This window comes from Clupea harengus, chromosome 6 (genome assembly GCF_900700415.2).
Source record: "Clupea harengus chromosome 6, Ch_v2.0.2, whole genome shotgun sequence".
NCBI lineage: Eukaryota > Metazoa > Chordata > Actinopteri > Clupeiformes > Clupeidae > Clupea > Clupea harengus.
In genome coordinates, this window is record NC_045157.1 from 31,004,910 (window position 1) to 31,026,279 (window position 21,370).

General features: G+C 40.8%; 1 protein-coding gene across 3 annotated transcripts; it reads right to left on the minus strand.

Moving 5' to 3' along the window:
- Positions 1–977: 977 nt before the first annotated feature.
- Positions 978–20,157, minus strand: cenpt (centromere protein T). Of its 3 annotated transcripts, none has more exons than XM_031569752.2 (14): positions 19,905–20,157; positions 19,610–19,736; positions 18,667–18,793; positions 18,456–18,579; positions 15,091–15,233; positions 11,384–11,441; positions 9,711–9,853; positions 9,339–9,536; positions 8,403–9,251; positions 4,673–4,882; positions 2,405–2,498; positions 1,956–2,099; positions 1,398–1,502; positions 978–1,308 (listed from the first exon to the last, which is right to left on the minus strand). In XM_031569752.2, the coding sequence occupies exons 1-14, from the start codon at positions 19,988–19,990 to the stop codon at positions 1,185–1,187; spliced, it is 2,532 nt and encodes an 843-aa protein (XP_031425612.2). In that variant the 5' UTR covers positions 19,991–20,157; the 3' UTR covers positions 978–1,184. The 3 variants fall into 3 exon arrangements, with proteins under 3 accessions (XP_031425612.2, XP_031425611.2, XP_012697825.3); XM_031569751.2 differs by having other exon boundaries at positions 8,403–8,583; positions 8,668–9,536; positions 19,905–20,150; XM_012842371.3 differs by having other exon boundaries at positions 8,403–9,536; positions 19,905–20,152.
- Between the last annotated feature and the right edge of the window lie 1,213 nt (positions 20,158–21,370).

Sequence of the window (21,370 nt, forward strand, 5' to 3'; positions counted from 1 at the left end):
GAATGGGTCCTGTGTTCATATACCAAGTTTGGGCTAACCTCAGGAATGGGTCCTGTGTTCATATACCAAGTTTGGTGTCAAGAAATCAAGAGTTGCACATTTTGAACGATGGACAAGCGCCTTAAAAAAATAAAAAATCCATATACATCTATACACCTCCAACTTCAGGCACTACAGCGTTTGAGGCACAGACATGAAAGTTGTTCATGTTACTGTCCCCAATCAGTGTGCCAAATTTCAAAGAGTCACCAATTTTGATTGGCTGTGATGGATGAACATTTTAAGAAATCAGAAATGTGATGACTTCTGTGAGGCTTGGTCTGAACATCATCTATGTGAAGTTTGGTGAACATTGGACAAAATTGCATGGCGACAGGAACAACTGTTAGAAACCTTGAGCAGAACCTCGGCCCATATGTCTAGAGCCGGCCGGGTAGAGGGGTAGAGATGGGAGGGGAGACAATCCGAAACATGGCAGATGAATTCATAGATGTAGATATGGTCGATGTACACAATACACACAAACATAGCATGGTGAAAGAGTGCCGTTTTTGGCGAATGTCTGATGAAACGCCGAAGTTGTTTCCTTGGTTCAAGTTAGCTGATCGTAGATGGAATGAGTAAAGAACTCTGCTGATGAAAGCATCCGTTTATTCCAACTGAGAACGTTTAGCCAACGTTTAGGCACAATCCCATTTCTTGGTTTTTTGTGTTCGTGCCCCCGCATTTTTGGGGTGCCCCTCAAAAGTTACAGGACCAGGGGTTGAAATATCTCCCTATGAAATGGGATAACCCTTCAAGTCTCCTGCCTGCCCGCATTGCTTTTAGAGAAGCAATTTAGAGCATCATCTGCCATCACAGTGGCTAAATGTGATATGGAAATAGAAGAGGGCTTTGATACCCAGGGACCATACTAAAAATGCATAACTACCCTATATTTCAAGTTGCCATCAAGAATTAAAATACTTTTTTTTTTTATATCTTTATTTTTATTTGTTTATTTTCCTTGTGTGGTACAGTGTTGGTAAGGGGTGTCAATACATCATATTTCCTATTAGGCTCGTACAAATGTTACAAATATATATTACAAATGTATAACAAACAAAGAAATTCAAAGGGCAAAACGAAGTAAAAGGTGCAGAAAAAAGACAAAGACAGGGCAAAGTGAACAGGAATCCTTAGCACTATTGTTTGGGAATAACTTTGTTGCCACTGGTTGCTATAGGAATGAGAAGTTTCCGATACTCCATAGGGAGGAACTTCTCGATTAGAACATTCACCGGGGAACGGTCCGTCAGGAATCCCTGCCTGTGAAGAGAAAACCATCATTAAAAAACACAAGTTATATTCAGGTGCTTTTATCTTTTGGAAATCCTCTAAGTTTCCATGTGTCTGACCTCCTCATCAGCAGCTCCACATCCTCCTTCTCAATGGTTCTCCTTTTAGCATGGCTTGCAAACGCCTCCAAGTCCTCAGTCACGCGCTTAAAATACTTCTGCAGGCTTAGAAACACATACAAAATGATTTTCTCAAGAATATTCAGAAGACACTTAATTCCTGTGCTATTTGAAAGTTTACTGAGCAAAGAGTCCTGTAATCCTGTAAAGGCTATCCTACAAGTTGCAGAATAGAGCCGTTTTAAAGAACAGTCTGGGCTGTTGAATTCAAATAACAACCTTTCCCTCAAATCACACTTTCCGTGGTCCTGTGCAAATTATTTGTTTCCTCATTGCGTACGAAACACAGGTTTGTTTACTGCTCACCACGAGGAGCAATTTGCTGAATTTGACAAAAACTGGATTGAGTAAGAATAGCAGACTGATCTCTGTGCTAGGTCAGATTGATTATTTAGAGGACATTAAGTCACAGGACCAGATGGATGTAAAAATAAATGAATAAATAAATCAAACTAACAGACAATAAAAATGAAAACTAGTACTCTGTGAAATACTTACATCTCATTGACCACAGGATAGACATCCTTGGAGACTTGCGTCTTGGCAAAGTGTTTGAACATGTTCTGAACATAACTCTTAGGAAGGGTGGGATCAGCAGCACGTCTTCTTCCTTGGCGAGGCTTGGATTTACCAGCAACCGGTCTGAGAAACAAAAACACGGATTACTTAGATAATGTTAATAAAGAGTTATTAATGTCATGTATTAATGTCCATTTATTTTAAAAGTTAAAGTCATGAATGTCAACAATGTGTTAAGGCCTAATCTCAAAACAGTACAGGAAAACAGTCCGACATTTATCACTGACCCTTTCCAGATATTGGCAGTTTTACAGCTCAACTCTTTGGTGACTTTACCTGGGATCTGTGCTCAACTCTTTGGTGGTCTCATTGATGACTTTACCTGGGATCTGTGCTCAACTCTTTGGTGGTCTCATTGATGACTTTACCTGGGATCTGTGCTCAAAACTGGGGAGGCGGACCGGAGAATCGTCTGCTCCTCCTTCCTCTGTTTCACAAAAGCAGGGGTTTGTTGACCCAACTCTACACACATTAAGAAACACAGTTAGAAGTCTGTATCTATATCACACAAAAATATATACTATTTGTAAAATCACATTAGTTAATCAAAGGTCAGTGTAAGACATGGAACGGTATGAAATGTTGGATGATCATAATCATCACGGTATTGTTCAAATACAGTATGATCACAGGATTGTTGAAAATGTTCTGCTTATACACAAAATGAAATCCTAGTTTTATACTGAAATCCAACCAAATTGCACACTATGAACATTCAAATAATAACATAGCCAAAACCAACACCATAATTTTTCAGCACTGGTCATGCCTGACCAGAATTCTTAAGCTTGCTAAAGCAGCATTTTTTAGAAGCCCTTTTGCATTGATTCTCTTTCTGCAGGTCCTGCAGACAGGGTGACCATCTTCAATCAAGTTTCCCTCAGCACTAGGGCTGAACGATTTGGGAAAATAATCGAATTGCGATTCCCCCCCCCCCCCCAATATTGCGATTATGATTTAATATGCGATTTCTTTATTTTATCCTCATTTTTTTTTTTAGACCACGTTTTTAATTGCGAACGTTGCGGTTAGAAAATCGCGTTTTATCATATCGCGATTAAATCGCAAATGCAATTAATCATTCAGCCCTACTCAGCACCCTTATAAAAAAGGAAATACGACCCCACTTCAGACTTGATCCTCTGAAAGACATGCAATCCTGAACTTATCTAGACATTACCTGGAGGGGCTGTATGTGAAACGCAAATGTCTGAATCAGTTGGATACGTCTGGATCACGTTAAATACCGTCCAATATCAGCCAAAGCGCAGTCATCATTAATGAGATTTGAAACTGGAACCCTAACCGTCTAGAATTTGACCATGACAGTCACTACCCACTCTATCAGCAATATCAATAATATCAGCACATAATGTTGAAATGGTTGTATCAGTGTTTGTCAAGATCTGGGATATAATATATGTGACCCGCCACAGCAAAGTTTCAACTCATAGTTTTGAGACATGGCCGCTTGAGACCTAAACCTTCATGAAAATGCCCTAGTCGATTGAGAGATTCTGGCATAAATGTGTTTAAAGCCCAGTTTATTGACTAGACTTGTCAAATGATGAATAATGACCTAAACCATGCAAGAAATAGGTCTTTCAAGTAGAGGCATGAAACTTCAACCAAGATATGTGCAAAAAACAGTCATCCTATTTTAGTGACAAGTCATATTGAAATGCCAATAGATTTTCTGATTGGCTTAGAACAGTTTGCGTAGCATACTGTGGAAATTGGAGGAGCTTTTTAGAACATAGATTTTACAAAAATACTTCCATCCACATGGTGTTTCCACAACAGAATAAAATCAATTGAAAATATTGACTTGTAATAACAAATCAAAACATTTATATCCGATTAACAAAATGTTCTCAAAGCCCATACATAGTTCTCTGTATGAACCAGATTTGGCCAAAGATATTCTTAAAGGGGGAGATATCAATTTGAGCAATCATCCCATTGACAAAAATGTAACGGCTAACTAGCTCTAGATTGGTTCACGTGTATCACTGGAATGATCCACATTTGTACTTTGTGGTAATTGTACTTTAAAACCCCAAAACACAAACGGATAGGAAGGCAACAGGCTACTTTATAGCTAGCTATCTTATAGGTTGGTTTGTATCAGAATCTAATGAAAGAACTGGCACTTAATTCAATCTAACCCTAACACCACCCTCCATTGAGTGTGTTCAATCTAGTTGTGTTGATGCATTTCGGATTTTTCACTCGTTCTTATTTATTTATTTATTTACTTACTTGCTTCTTTCCATTTTTGTACGTGGCTATGTACTGTTACTTTTTCCTTCATCTCGTGGACTTAAATAGATAAAACTGAAAAGCACTCTTGCAGGACAAATATCTTCAACACTATGTTCAGAACCAAGAGCCTTTTCCAGCCGGTGACGACATAGAAAAGAAAAAAGAGCTGCTCTGATTGACAACACACTGAAATGCAGTCACCACAGCGCTTTGTGCTAAACGCAGGAAATGGCAGCATTTGAGAAAAAAGGAGTTCGAAACCCATTTCAAGAAGGTGCAAGTGTTGTCAGTGTTTGATTGGAACAAACCATGACGCTCCCATTATACCCTTTAGATTTCACCAGTTCAAACGATTGTGGAATGCATCTAACCTTGAAAGTCTTCTTCCTCCTCGTCATCCTCCTCTTCCTCCTCATCATACCTCGGCGACGGCATGTAAGGCAGGGCAGAGTCAGGAGCCAATGGATGATCAGAGTCAGGAGCCAATGGATGATCAGAGTCAGGAGCCAATGGATGATCAGAGTCAGGAGCCAATGCATGATCAGATTGACTTCCAGTTTCCGATTCCAATTCAGCATTATCTTTGAAAGGAAATACCTTATTAACTCAGTGCAGAAACTAAAGATATTATTCAGCCTAGAACCACAACAATAAACTCCAAACAGTAAGCAATGGTCAGAAAGCATGGCTAAGAAGGCAAGTCGAAAAATCCACTTTCCACTTAAAACATAGGTGGTTTTAAAAACAAAACAAATAAATAAACCTCCAAAATGACTGTAGCTAGCTAACTTTAATGCAAGAATGTCAGACCCACTAACAAGAGAATGTCAGAGAGAGAGAATGTCTGTTGAGAGTCCTTCACTCTTCCCACTTCATTTCAAAAGACTCAGGCAACCCCACAGTCCAAGAACGCTACATTTAGTCCCTCTTCTTTCTTTTCTATCCAAACTTCATGAACAGTGGTCATCTGCCCAACCTGCTCTGGTGTCTAGGACTGGGATGTTCTTAGGGCAACAAGAGCCAGCGCTCAGACATGGGCTCATATATTGCTGAACCAGTAGCCTTTGACACGGTGAGCCACCAAATCCTACTACCCATTTTACATTTAGTCATTTAGCACAGGGGTCCCCAACCTTTTTTGCACCACGGACCGGTTTAATGTAGGCATTATTTTCACGGACCGGCAGATAAATACAGCAAAAATAAAATAACGCGACCGGCATAAAAACGAATGTTTAAAGTGCATGAAAAATACAACTCACCATTGTACTGACTTGTACTTTATGCTATAAAGCAGTGGTTCTCAAAGTGGGGGGCGGGGGGCGCGCGATGTGACAGAGGGAGAAAAAAAAAACGTCGGGGACCTATGACTGTTTAGTGAAAGCTCCCTCTGTGGCGAAATACAAAGGGTTGGACTGACACAAACAAATCAAATACACAGTTTCATTTCTGATCCACAAATTAAAATGGAGTTATCATTTGAACGCGAGTTGCACGTACGCCTCCGTGTATAAAAGTAACTGCAGGGACAATTCTGGCATTCATGAAAGTTCTCTCATCTGGGATTCCTTTTTAACTTGGACCAGAATTTAAGAACGCTAAATAGCAGTGGTGAATCAGCCAGATTGTTCTTAAGGGCTTAATTTGTGAGAAACCGTTGGCGATTGCGTTCACGTCGATTCTACAGACATCCTTGGATTTAAATAATTATAAAAATAAAAAATATGAGAATATTTTAATCATTAACAATTACGTTTCACATTTAAATTCATGATTCTAATGTTCTAAAAAAGCACTACACGAACACTGCAAATGTAAGTGAATAACTAAATAAGCATTAAACTCAATCGCGTGGATATAGCCATATTGGAATAGAATGGACACATCTACATTACAGTATACCTCCACCTCTGCACTGGTGAAGTTAGGTCCGCTTTGACATGAGTTTGATCAGTCTGAAGTTGATTTCGCGTTGCTGTGGAGTCTGTGGATTGTGCACACGTCTCTTCAGGCCCTTTCCCCTTCGCAAAGAATCTCTCCAAGGACGTTTGTTACTCATTTTCGCTAGTTTGCGGGTTTATTTTTTGAGTAACGTATCACGTGATTGAGACAAGCGTCTTGACGTATCAAGAGGCACAGGCGAATGTTACGTCGGGGAAAATCCGATCGTTTTTCAAAATAAAACACCTTTCAGACTCTAATAATTAATACAACGGAAATTATATAAATAATGTATTCTTTCTTTGCGGCCCGGTAGGAAATGGCTCACGGACCGGTACCGGGCCGCGGCCCGGTGGTTGGGGACCACTGCTTTAGCAGACGCTTTTGTCCAAAGCGACGTACAAGGGAGAGAACAGTCAAGCTACGAGCAATAGAGACCTAGTGTAACAATAAATACTATTTTACATAAGAATTAGAAAAAAAGTGCAGGAATGTAAGTGCAAGTTAAGTACTATCCACTATCCACACTCTCTAATCTGGGCATTTCTGATAAAGTGTACATCACATGGTGATAGTTTAAAGTGTCATGGCAGGTACCGACATCTAAGACTACTGCAGGACCTCTCTACTGGGGAGTATCAAGCCTCCGCTCTTGGTCCCCTCTTGACTACACCTCTTGGCTTCTCTTATCATTGGATGGGCTCTATTGGATGGGCTCTATTCTCATTGGATGGGCTCTATCATCATTGGATGGGCTCTATTTGATGGGATCTATTCTCATTGGATGGGCTCTATTTGATGGGATCTATTCTCATTGGATGGGCTCTATTCTCATTGGATGGGATCTATTCTCATTGGATGGGATCTATTCTCATTGGATGGGATCTATTCTCATTGGATGGGATCTATTGGATGGGCTCTATTGGATGGGCTCTATTGGATGGGCTCTATCATCATTGCTATGAAAATGACAACCTAGGTATAGTTTTAAGTATTTGACAGACCGTTTTGTTTTGTGAGAATACAACAACAGTGAGAAATTAATTATTATGCATAATACAACAATTTCCCCCAAAAACTGTGTTTACCCCAAACTAGACAGGGACAGCGTAGAGGATTCCATGGTTTACCGTGTCAAAACTAAAGTGGTACCTGGTAACTCTATTTAAATTAACTAGATAGCTCTACTTTTCTTCCACCTTTCAGCTCAAACTCTCAAAGACTGAGTTGATAATGCCTTATCTATTTCTTTCTTCCACTCATGTTTGTTATATTGAACCAAGTGGACATAAGATAGACATAAAGGACATCAAGCCCGGGGAGGGGGGCTACAATGCCCGCAGGGACACAGGTCCAATGCCCGCGGGGACACAGGTCCAATGCCCGCGGGGACACCGGTTCAATGCCCGCAGGGACACGGGTTCAATGCCCGCAGGGACACGGGTTCGATTCCGGCTTGCTGTCGTTTCACAATCCTCTCCCCACCTCTTCACTCCTTCCACTTCACTTCCTGTCCAAATAAAAGCTAAAAAGCCCAAATATAAATCTGAAATAAAAAAAGAACATCCAGCCCTGTCTGACTCAATATGCAGCTCAACTCCTCTCACAGGCCCCGCTCATGTCTTTACCTTCTCTAACACTATGTTGCCTATGTTGCAAATACTTGCCTACAGAGTAGCCACCACCTAGATACCTGGCTTCCATTATTCAGGTATATGGTCCATCTGGCCCCTTGTGTTCCTCTGGTAAAAGAAGCCACCCTCTCTCCGCTTAGTTCCTACCCTATGCGGGCCAGAGAGCTTGGAGGTTGTCCTGAAATCTGCCGAGTGTGCCGTGGTGAGTGTACTGCCCCAAAATGAGCCGATGTCAAATCATGAACACGTTTCTTTGCATACACGGTAGGGAAATAAGCTTTGCTGCTACCACTTTTGGTATTGAGAAATGTGTAATCATTCATAAATAAAACCTGTGGATTAGATTTAACACTATAAACCATTTCTATTTCCTCTTGCTACGAACAAGCCAGATAGATATACATTTTAACCAATATACATCTGGTCCAACCTCAGGGAATATATCCAATATACATCTGGTCCAACCTCAGTGAATATATCCAATATACATCTGGTCCAACCTCAGTGAATATAATGAATCTGTTACCTTCTTCTGTTCCGGGCTCAAACATGCGGTGGCATTCCTGTGTCTGTGCAGACACTGCAGGCCTGACTCCATGTTCAGATGGGTGAGCACTACAGCCAACGACCTGCTCTAGGGGCTGGGAGGTTTCCATCTCCTCGTCTTGAGGAAAAACCCCAGTCATTTGTTCTTCTGCAGATCCATCCTCACTTAATTGTTCTTCTGCAGATCCAGGCTCAATTATTTCTTCTGCAGATCCATCCTCAATTATTTCTTCTGCAGATCCATCCTCAGTCATTTGTTCTTCCGCAGATCCATCCTCACTTAATTGTTCTTCTGCAGATCCAGGCTCAATTATTTCTTCTGCAGATCCATCCTCACTTAATTGTTCTTCTGCAGATCCAGGCTCAATTATTTCTTCTGCAGATCCATCCTCAATTATGTCTTCTGCAGATCCAGGCTCAATTATTTCCTCTGCAGATCCATCCTCTATTATTTCTTCTGCAGATCCAGGCGCAGTTATTTCCTCTGCAGATCCAGGCTCAATTATTTCTTCTGCAGATCCAGGCTCAATTATTTCTTCTGCAGATCCAGGCGCAGCTATTTCTTCTGCAGATCCAGGCGCAGTTATTTCTTCGGACTCTCCCTTCACAGGTTCTATGTAATCCATATCTGCAGTCTGAGATGCTGTCCTAGACACAAACTCATCCTCCTCCTGGGTCTCAGGAACCATCTCTTCAGGATGTGTACTGCTCACTTCTCTGATTCCAGTCCGTTGGTTTAGATCTTTAAACTCCTCTTCCTGGGTCTCAGGAACCATCTCTTCAGGATGTGTACTGCTCACTTCTCTGATTCCAGTCCGTTGGTTTAGATCTTTAAACTCCTCTTCCTGGGTCTCAGGAACCATCTCTTCAGGATGTGTACTGCTCACTTCTCTGATTCCAGTCCGTTGGTTTAGATCTTTAAACTCCTCTTTCTGAGAGGGATTTGCCTGCAACTCTTTCACATTGTCGGCTGTTTCTGGTCGGGGGTAGAGCGCAGTGTTGCTCATTATTATATCAGTGGTGAGGTCGGGAACAGTGACATCAGACAAGCCAAGAGTGAATCCTTGCCAGGAGGAATCTCCTTCCATTCTGCTTGCTAGTGACTCAGATGGCTCTGCAGGACACAGAAAGGACCAGAGGTGACGATGGGAAATGGGGGAAGGAACAAACACTCAAAAACACTCTCCAAATGTGAATGACTGCCTTGATCAAGATCGCTCGAATGCTTGACATAATATCCATAGCAAACCCTGCAGATTTAATAACATATGTTTACTAACACACAAACCTGAATATTTTTGCAAACGGACTTGTAGAGCTTCATCAAACACCTCCTCAGTGACCAGTTTCAGATTGGTTGGTTTTCGCTGGAATTGGCTTCTCTTAGAGCTCGCAAGAATGGCCGGTGTCTTTAGAGTAAGACTGAGCGAACTACAACAGAGAGGAAAAAAGCGAGATTGGAAGAGGCAAATAATACCACAAATAATGTGCATGAAACCTCAAGTATAAGACTAAATTAAAAGGAAATTAATTCAGACTAATGTTCAGACATATAAAGACCTTTAAATAAAGACAATAATGTAAAAAAGAAAGTAACCAACATAAAGTCACTAATCGCAATTAAAGAAAAATCTGTTCATTTCACTTTAGGTAGCTACAGGTACCAAGATAAATGAAAAATGCAATGTTGTTTCCTCCCCTTCCAGTGCATTCTGACATCACTATACATCACAATGGACCCAGCTCCAAATCTAGAGCTGAATTACCCTATTCAAAGGCACCAGTGCTCAGCACCAACACAGAAAGAAATGTATTCCAATATCAGGCACAAAAATCAGGGTTATTGTAGGCCTGCACTCTAATATAAAGGAACTTTGAAAGAGATGTTCTTGTATCTCACGGACCTCAGTGGAGTATAACCAAAAGGCACTACACACTCAATATTGGGGAATGAGGTTCAGTTCACTCTGTTTATCTCCTAAGTGACGTAGTAACTATACATTCAACAGTAAAAAAAGAAAAAAAGAAATTCAGTGCACTACTTCTTGAACAATGGACGGTGCATTTCTTGTATAGAAACACATTTGTATAAAAGTGTATAACAATGGAAAGTTCGTTTTCACAGCATTCCTCACAGACCCCAGAGGTAAGATAAAGCAGGGTTTAGACTTTTCTCATTTTGTTTTAGTCTATGGGCCATACTTAGTATGGGTCTTTAGCTTGCGTTTGTCTGGTCTAAGCCTCAAACACTTGTTAAACATAGCTTCTAGATAGATAGATAGATGGATACTTTATTAATCCCGAGGGAAATTTAGGGACACGCCCTAACGCCCAGATAAACAGTGATGATGATTGTAATTTATGTACGACGATCAGTACGTGTTTAGCTGGCAACCTCTAACTTGGCTAATTGCACGATGATTAGAAATGAATCACCTGCTGCATTGTCTTGATTAGACAGACTTGTACGTTCCAGGCTTTCAAATGTACCATTTGCACGTAGCAAACAAGACATTTTATAATTTCATCATTTATCAATTGTATTCATTTCATCATTTCATAAATCTTATAAGATTCAGAAGACAGCAAAATGATTCTTTGGAAATTTTTGTCTTCAATTTCTTCGAGGATTGCTCCTATCGGCAGATTTTCACAATCCCCGTAGACAGCCATTGATGATGTTCTTGTCGTGCAGCCATTATGCCAACTGCCACGACAGTCACAGATGACTAACATTTAAACACTGCTTGGATAATCACCATTCATAAATCTGGACTTTATTAGTTGCACCTGATCATTGTGCCATTAGCCAAGTTAAGAGAAAAGAGTCTAAGAAAAAAACACCCTTCGTAAATATGATTTTAGGATTTTTCCATCACTGAAAGACTTAAAAGGAACATCCCAATGTCATATCATCCTCCAGCGGCTCTGAGTGTGCATCATGAAAGGGATTATTTCTACCTGTTTGAGGCAGAGGAATCCTGCAATACATCAGGCTCTGCTTCTGCTTCTGCTTCTTCTGCAAACAAAGGGAAATAAAAGGTGACGCAGTAATAAGAATAACATATAGCAAATATACATAGCATTAGCAGATCACTGAGAACAGTCAGACTTTAAAGATTCAGGGTCAACACCCCTTAAGCAGTTGTGCTAGAATGGCTTTCATCTCCAGGAACAGAAGATATAACAATAATAATAATAATAATAATAATAATAATAATAATAATATTATATATGGCTCCTTTCTGGCAGTAACCTAGCCTGACGATGTCATACTCATAATTCTAGTCAGAATATGAGTCTGATACCGCTCCGTTGGGCTGTGATTATGGGGCGTGTTTCAACCGAACCAGGGAAAAAAATGCCTCTTCGCTCAATTGGATATATCTAGAACCAATCAGAGCAACGTAGTATGACCATAACGTAGACCATGGGGGCAGCTGATACATTGATTAAACTTTTACCGGATCCCGTAGGAAGGACGGCAAAAACATCTTTTCGATCGACAAATGCCTTGATCGCGTTTCTATGTTCTTCTTTCAAAATGAATGTGCTGTCAATGTCTTTTAAAACAGACTTGAATCTCCACATGTTAGCTCTCCAACGGCAGCCATGTTTGTTGAAACGAATTCACTCCAAAAGCTCTTTGGTGACGTGGTTGATTACGTTACGGTTGATCATCTGTCCATCATCGTATAAAGCCCGCCCTGACAATTTGATTGGTCTATCTAATCTCCTCACAGATTTTTGTGAGGAGATAGTTTCTCCCCAACGGAGCGACACCAGACCGAATTTCCCGATCAAAAATGTTGTTGGCGGGGCTAAGTTCGTCTGGCATCCAGACTAGCAGTAACCCAAAGTTCTTTACATAATGCATACAGAATGGAAACAAAACTAAATACATTTAGTTTACATTCATTGTTATGAAATCAGAATATATGTAAATAGAACTAGAATGAATTGAATATATACGAGAACATATTGGATATATAAACTGATGTAAGAGTTAAAATTAAGTAATGCAGTCAATAAAATAATTAAATAACAGAGATCTGGAAATAAGGGCAGATTATAAAAATGTGTTTTTAGGGATATGAAGTCCCAGAGTTTAGGAGCCAGAACTGCAAATGAATGGACACCCTTGGACTTGGATCTGGACTCTGGAACAGCTGGCAGACTTTGATTAAGACAGCTGAGCAGTCCTAAGGGAATGTGTATAATATTATATGTAATATGTATAATATTATAGGAGTGGAGAAGCTCTGACATATATTCTGGTGCCAAGCAGTGCGTTATGAGTAAACAGCAGAAGTGTGTGTGTGTGTGTGTGTGTGTGTGTGTGTGTATATATTCTGGTGCCATGCAGTGCGTTATGAGTAAACAGCAGAAGTGTGTGTGTGTGTGTGTGCATGTGTGTACATATATTCTGGTGCCAAGCAGTGCGTTATGAGTAAACAGCAGAAGTGTGTGTGTGTGCATATATTCTGGTGCCATGCAGTGCGTTATGAGTAAACAGCAGAAGTGTGTGTGTGTGTGCATATATTCTGGTGCCATGCAGTGCGTTATGAGTAAACAGCAGAAGTGTGTGTGTGTGCATGTGTGTACATATATTCTGGTGCCATGCAGTGCGTTATGAGTAAACAGCAGAAGTGTGTGTGTGTGTGTGTGTGTGTGTGTGTGTGTGTGTGTGCGCGCGTGCGCGCGCGCGCATGTGTGTACATATATTCTGGTGCCATGCAGTGCTTTATGAGTAAACAGCAGAACCTTGAAGCCTGTGCCGTGAAGTTTAAATAGGAGTATTTTGCTTTATGCTTAAGGAGTCCTGCACCACCTGAAGCTGAGCAATGCTACATTGATTTAAACACCTAGACAGAGTATTCTAGTAGTCAAGTCACAAAGAAATTAGAGTGTGAATAATCCTCTCTGGAACATCTCTAAAATAAGAGCAATATTTTCCTTTCATGACACATAGATGGTAAATGCAGGTCTGGATCAGTTTGAGTCTGGTGGTGAAAGGCCAAATGTGAAAAATAAATAAATAAATACAAAATAGGTTTTTGGAAGAGAATGATCTTAAGGACCCTAAAAAAGGCTAAGTTATTAGGACCAAACACAACTATTTCAGTTTTGTTAGGATTTAACTGCAAAAGGGTTTGAGCCACCGAATCATTGACTTCACCTATGTACTTATGCAAGGTAGCCAATTTATTAAGCCCCTCGGGTTTGACAGACATATAATCCTGGGTGTCATCAGCATTGGAGTGAAGAGAAGTATTATATTTAAGAAGGAGTATATAAGGACATCCTAAAACTGGTCCTAAAATAGAGCCTTAAGGAACATTGCAATTTAGGATGGAAGAAGGAAAAACAAAACTAATGTCGTAATTTGTGCAAACTGCAAACGCATAGAAGAAAACCTTTTGTTCCAACTATTTTTCACAGTTAAAGCAACTATGCCCATGTGCACCTCAAATAAAAGTGACTGCATTGATAAATTGGTGTTCCCTTTAGAGTAGGGTGACTAGATGTCCTGTTTTTCCCACGACTGTCTTGTTTTTCAGCACTCTTCAGTGTACCGATAAAAAAGAAAAACATCATTTTTTGTCCCGTGTTCTGTACTCTTTCCTTAAACTTTAATAACAGAATTAAGAGCAATAAGATAATTTACAGACGATCGAGAAGACCTAGGGCTGTACACCAACCAGAGTTATATAGTATATGTAAGGGATAATGTATAGTCCGGCGGTCATTATCGAAAAATAAATCCCGCCCGGGACGAACAGGACTTGACAGGTCATGCTACTACCCACAAGTTTAACAGCGATGTATTGACGGATTGACGGAGACGGTTAGTTAAAAAAATGTGGGAGGTGCACGTCAGGCCACGGAGAGGTGCTTGGAGAGGGCTCTCCGTGTCTCCGTAAACGGATGACCATAAATTGGGCTTTACTTGATGACTTCAAGTTACAATGACGTTCCGTTCCGTTAAATGACCGGACTACTTGTGGAATGATATTAAAGATGTGAATTAGAGGCATAAAACCCGTTGCCAATGACAGCGGCCATTCATTTTCCGCAGCGGTCATCATACAGAAATAACAGACCGGCGAACGTTGCGGTGGCCCATTCAAATCAACGGAACATTTGGGAACATTCTGAAGAGTGTATAATACATATTTTTAAACGTCTCTCTGAATTTGGAGAGCATTTGATTTGGTGATTAAAATCGTTTAGTTTAGTTTTTCCACTTGTGTGCTTTTCTCCTGCACAAAAGGCTTTAGGGTGTGAATCTTATCATTAATCCATGGTTATCTGTTCTGCAGTCTGACCAATATAGGATTTTTAAAACCAATACTCGTTTTGACATTTGAAGATCTAAAAGTCTGATATTCATTTTTCTCAACATTTAGCATAGTGGTTGAAGAGTTAAAGAACATCCTTGGTGCTAGGGTATACGATCAGAGTCCCCGGAAGTGTTTCTTCCTGCCAGTGAATGCTGCAATGAGTGAGAAGATTTCAGAAAAGATGTCCGATTTGTACATTGCATGCCAATGTGTCTGGTCAATTTGGAATCACAACTGATGCAGAAACTACATTACACACAAAATGCAAATGATGTACCTAAACACCTGCTAGGATGTGCTGTTTGTGATGTATTTTGTATCTACCCGTCAGATGCTCAAGCTGTCTCTCAAAACAGGACACACTCATTGGGGGCGGGTCTCTTTTGCGGCTCAATCCCTTTGTGACAGGCTGCATCACCTCCAAAGTAACGTTTGACAAGTCCAGCTCAGATTGGGCCTCTGGATCTCTGTTAAAGACAAGCTTAAAATCAACTCCAATGTCATCCAACATCCACCTGGAAGAAAAGCTTTTGCAGACAACACCACACAGTCCAAATAATACGCAAAGAAACAATCATAAGATAGGAAGCAAAGATAGTTGCAGACACCACACGTTTTTTATTCAACACTTGAAAACTCTTTTACAACCCCATCAATGGATGCCCTCAACACTGCACTCAAGACATGATTGGTATACACATCCATTGTATGTGCAGTATGAGTAGTTGTGCTGTGTGCTATACATCTGTCAGTAATTGTAGTAGCACTTGAGGCCTCAGGAGAGGGAAGGTCATAGGCAGTGTATCTACCTGACAGGTGGCTCCAGCTGTTACTACAAAACAAGGTCTAGTCTACACCAACATAATGTCTTCCTATACTAGTGTATGCTTAGTGTTTTTAGTGGCACTGCACTGCCGCCTCACAACAAGAAGGTCCTGGGTTTCGATTCCTGCATGGGGCGCTGTTGGTACTGGGGGCAGGTTCTCCCCAGACCTTCAGTGCTCAGGTGGGCTATCTCCCGGGCCTTTCTGTGTGGAGTTTGCATGTTCTCCCCGTGTTCACAGGGGGTTTCCTCTACTAAGAACCCCAACAGAAAAACATGCAGAAGAACAGAACACTCTCCTGTCCGTCCCTGACCAAGACGGACAGATCACTTGACTTGGTCCCCGGGCGCCATAAAGGCTGCCCATTGCTCCTGGGGTCCTGGAGGAAAATTCACTGCGACCTCGGCATGCGTGTGTGTGTGTGTGTGTGTGTGTGTGTGTCCACCCTAAAATGCACGTGTGTGTTGTTTGTGCCAATAAACTGACTTTGACTATGCGCCCAAAGCTAATACCCCTTAGTGGACAATTAAGTCTAAACAATGTGACCCCTACAGAACAGTAAAAGGGAACACAAAACAATTTGAAATCTAAGACATTTCCCATCAAGCAAATAGTATTTCCCTAGAAGGTAAAAAAAAAAAAAAAAAAAAAAAAAAAGCTGTCCATCCCCGTTTGTCAGATCTCAAAAATGGGGCAAATATCTGGCAACTATTTTGTTATATAAGAATAAACTTTTTGAATACTAATAATCATGGATCATTTTAAGGCTGTATAAATGGTTGAGTTTAACCACTCTTTTTATTTGTTTTAATTCCATAACGCAGGCTAAATTCTGTATGCATTGTAATAAACGATAGGTTTGCATCTATGGTTACTTTAGTTTTTTTGTGTATGGAAGGCAGTGGTCTAAGCAGAACACAGCTCTGGGACTGAAACAGATAACTTTAGCAACTTCTCTACACTTGCACAAATCAGATTGATTAATTTAAGCCTATGCAGTACCTCTACAATTGATGGGATGATATGAGTTTTCACTGTCTTAATACTGTACTCAATTTTGCATAAGAGGTAATTTGGTCACTTGTCAAAGGTTTCACAAATCAGTATGGTTATGTTACAGGTGAGTGTATAATATCTGATGTGGAGTTTCACAAGTCAGACGGCTTAAGTTGAAGCGGTCCTGGTTATGTAGATCACTTTAGGTGGTCCTCATCAGAAACGTTGATAAGTGAATACACCAGGGATGGGCAGCTTTTGGAATACATGTATGTAAAAGATGGATTTGAAATCAATCTCAGAATACAATCATTTGTGCTCGGCCCCTAATAACAGTACTGTAAATCTGTGGTAGTTATTGGGTCATTACGAGGCCAAGATTCGCATTAAAATGCCAAACATAGCATCTAGTCTGATGGCCAAAATGATGCCATCTGGCAAACCTTTTCTGCCAATCAGAGTTATAAAAAAAAAAAAAAAAAAAAAAAAAATCAACCATGATTCAATATAATACAATGAAAGGGGGCACTGTATCTAACTAACTATGTATCAATTTTATGATCTTATCATTATTGTTGAAATGTCTATGGCAGTATGTATTTCTATGTTTTTTTCACCCAGGCCTAGCTGCTAGTAATGCCCAGAAGTGAAACTGTGAGGTCACCTGGCTCTAATCACTAATCTCGGCTAAAGGCAAGGCCTATCCAGCTACCACATCAAAGGCCTTCAAAAAGGGGTCATTATTCACTGACTGACATTCATAATCGGACTGCTCTGTCTGATCGCTCTAGCTACAATAATTGTCTTACATCTGAGTGTCATTATAAAGACTGGTCTCTGTGGAGTCTAATAAAGACTGGTCTCTGTGGTGTCTAATAAAGACTGGTCTCTGTGGAGTCTAATAAAGACTGGTCTCTGTGGAGTCTAATAAAGACTGGTCTCTGTGGAGTCTAATAAAGACTGGTCTCTGTGGAGGGGTGTGATGTCTTACCTCTGAGTGTCATCATAAAGACTGGTCTCTGTGGTGTCTAATAAAGACTGGTCTCTGTGGAGTCTAATAAAGACTGGTCTCTGTGGAGTCTAATAAAGACTGGTCTCTGTGGAGGGGTGTGATGTCTTACCTCTGAGTGTCATCATAAAGACTGGTCTCTGTGGTGTCTAATAAAGACTGGTCTCTGTGGTGTCTCACCTCTGAGTGTCATCATAAAGACTGGTCTCTGTGGTGTGTTACCTCTGAGTGTCATCATAAAGACTGGTCTCTGTGGTGTCTTACCTCTGAGTGTCATTATAAAGACTGGTCTCTGTGGTGTCTAATAAAGACTGGTCTCTGTGGTGTCTTACCTCTGAGTGTCATCATAAAGACTGGTCTCTGTGGTGTCTAATAAAGACTGGTCTCTGTGGTGTCTAATAAAGACTGGTCTCTGTGGTGTCTAATAAAGACTGGTCTCTGTGGTGTCTAATAAAGACTGGTCTCTGTGGTGTCTAATAAAGACTGGTCTCTGTGGTGTCTAATAAAGACTGGTCTCTGTGATGTCTTACCTCTGAGTGACATCATAAAGACTGGTCTCTGTGATGTCTTACCTCTGAGTGTCATCATAAAGACTGGTCTCTGTGGAGTCTTACCTCTGAGTGTCATCATAAAGACTGGTCTCTGTGGTGTGTTACCTCTGAGTGTCATTATAAAGACTGGTCTCTGTGGTGTCTAATAAAGACTGGTCTGTGTGGTGTGTTACCTCTGAGTGTCATCATAAAGACTGGTCTCTGTGGTGTCTTACCTCTGAGTGTCATTATAAAGACTGGTCTCTGTGGTGTCTAATAAAGACTGGTCTCTGTGGTGTCTAATAAAGACTGGTCTCTGTGGTGTCTTACCTCTGAGTGTCATCATAAAGACTGGTCTCTGTGGGGGGGAGCTTCACTTCTTCTGTGGCGGGGCCGTGTGATGTCTTCAACTTCTTTGCACTTGGCTGGTTTGACACCATGGGTTTTTCGGCTTCTGTCTTACACATTCACACACACATTACTTGCATACATATCTAAGCAAAGATATCTTTGTATTACTGTTGCCATTCTTAAGCCTTACGTGTTTGCATGATGCCTCTCAATAAAACACGAGGTGTAGCACCCGGATCATCTAGAAGTGGCAGCGGAGGCTTTTTAGGTGATGCCTCCTTCAGCTTGCTGCGACGGGCTGAGGAACTCGATGCACCCTGGGTGAAGGAAACAAACATTAACATTTTGAGGGATGCTCAAAAAAGGTTTTTCAGGTTATGTTTTCCCTTTCAGAGAAAGACTTAGGTGCAGAGCGCCCCACGCCAAATAAAAAAAAAAAAGCAGCCTACAGTATATTAAAAAAAAAACATATGTAACCAACAAAAAGCACACAGTATGAAACATTTCATAGCCAAATATGCAACGGTACACCATTTTCTGCAACCATTAGAGCCGTGTTTCAATGGTATATTATGTTGGCTAACCCTAAATTATGTAAATAAATAAATAGGTTGAAAATTCATTTGCAATTAAGTTGTGAAGCTGAAAAACACTTGTGTTTTTTATTGCATCCTTAAACCTGGCCTTCTTTGGCCTAATTGAGTATCTGGATCAGCACTTCTTGGCTTCAATATGACATCAAAATAGCCGTGATCTCACTACCGGTGCAAGCTATCTTTAGGCCAACAGGGTCTTATGGCTTAGGGCCTCAAGCCACGAGAACAAAAAACATTTGTGTTTCTTCCATTGGGCGATAGCCCTGCAGTAGCAGTAGCTGCACATAACATGCTGCCTTAGTGTAACGCCATTTCACAGTCGAGTGGGAACTTCAAGTTCAGGTATCATGTGATAAAGTCAGGGCTGGTCAGGTGTCACTGAAACGAGATGCAGAGGACAGGATGAGCCAGAGAGAGGAGGAGAAGGAGGAGAGAGAGTGCCGGTCCTAGGCAGAGAAGCTTAGGGCAAACATTTGGTATTGGCTAAGGTCTGCGCTGTCCATGTGCCCCTTTAGTTATTTTTGTCATGGTGCTCACCTCACGTAGCTGTTGCTTAAGTTTGTGTCGTAGTGCAACCAGAGGGGTCCCACCTCCAGATGCGCGCCCCATTTTCCTTGTTGACATTCGATTTGTCTTGGCGGACTGGGCTTGAGACCTTGTCAATCTGAAAGTCAAAAACATTCGTTTTACATTACCTTAATTCACGCCTCAAATAGTTGATGTTGTAGGCAAGCAGAGTTTTCTAACGAGGAGCAAATTCAACTTTATCGTTATCTGTTGACTGGATAATGCAAGTTTGCTAGCGAACGTTAGCCTATTCCACATTACTTACCTTTGGTTCACTGGAGTCTTAGCTTCCTCTGTTTGTAGGACATTTCTCAGAATTAAACGCGCGGAGACATCCTCCAAGGAATCCATTTCAAGTTGTGTTACTGTTTGAGTAACGTAACAGATGTCAAATTTCCGTTTCTGTACCGTATGGTTGCAGCTAGCCCACGTAAATAGACGAATGATATGCCTGTGAATGCCCCTTCACATACAAACTCCCGCCCGTACGTTCAAGTAAAACTCGCGAGAACACAGTTTCCCTGGCGCCAGGATTCTGCGTCAGAGAGCGTTCAGTCAAAAGGCTCATTCAAGCAGCGCCTTGCTGAGGCTTTTTTAACAACAGGCAAAGGTCTTTAACCATGGCAGAGTCCATTTCAAAGATGTCCTTTGACTCTTTGGGTTTGAATGATTCGATGATGTTCTCTACTTGTTCTTCAGATACCCTTTCAAGGTATAACTGATAACTGATATGGGCACCGTTGGATTAGGAGAAATGCCACCATACTGTTGGTGTGAAATTGTTTTGTCAAATTAATTTCTTTATTTGTTGCCATATTTGTTTAGAGTCTCCTTTAGAATTTACGATTATTTAAAGGAAATAATTTGCCTGGGCTTTTCTAAGTTTAAGTCACCTTGTTTCTTAATGCTGTAAAAATCAGTTATCCGTTTGGACTTCTGGGATGTTTTAAGGGCTCGATCCCTTTCTCTCATCATTTGAATAACATTTTCATTTATCCATGGCAGAGAACTCCTTTTATGTGTCTTTCTTGACTCTTTTGAGAAATCTTTGATCGTCTTATGTATTTTTTCAGTAAAGCATTGGCTAGTAAAGCTCACATCCTTTGAATCAGGTATCTCATCCCAACTAATCTTCTGGATAGCATTCTTGAAATCGTCTTTTTTGTTCTTTGGTATCCTCATGGAAGTTTGTGTCGGACCATTAATGGAACGGTTTACACCATTCACTTTTCTCGACATTAAGATCAAATTGTGATCAGACAGTCCAGTGATAAGATTATACGAGTTTGTCGCTGTCTGTTGCTAAATCTATCTGGGTGGAGGAAGTATTAGTAACCAGTTGAGTTAAAGCTGTCAGTAACCTGTTTAAGACATTTCCTTCAAGATGTATCTACCCAGTTGGCATTGATGTCGTCACAGATTATTATCTCCTTGTTAGAATCACATTGTTGTAATAGGTCTCTGAATTTATCATAAAAACTAGCAGTTGCGGAGGGGGGCCGGTATATTACTATATATAAACATTATAATTCTAGTCAGAATATGAGTCTGATACTGCTCCATTGGGCTGTGATTATGGGGCGTGTTTCAACCGAACCAGGAAAAAAAAAGCCTCTTCACTCAATTGGATATACCTACAACCAATCAGAGCATAGTATGACCATAACGTGGTTCTCAAACTTTTTACAGTCCCGTACCCCTTCAGACATTCAATCTCCAGCTACGTACCCC

Coding starts and splice junctions, on each gene's coding strand:
- cenpt (XM_012842371.3), bottom strand. CDS start 19,990: ATGGATTCCTTGGAGGATGTCTCCGCGCGTTTAATTCTGAGAAATGTC. Junction 11,442..15,090: donor ACAGCTTGAGCATCTGACGG/GTAGATACAAAA, acceptor CTTTGTTTGCAG/AAGAAGCAGAAGCAGAAGCA. Junction 4,883..8,402: donor TGAGCCCGGAACAGAAGAAG/GTAACAGATTCA, acceptor TTCCTTTCAAAG/ATAATGCTGAATTGGAATCG.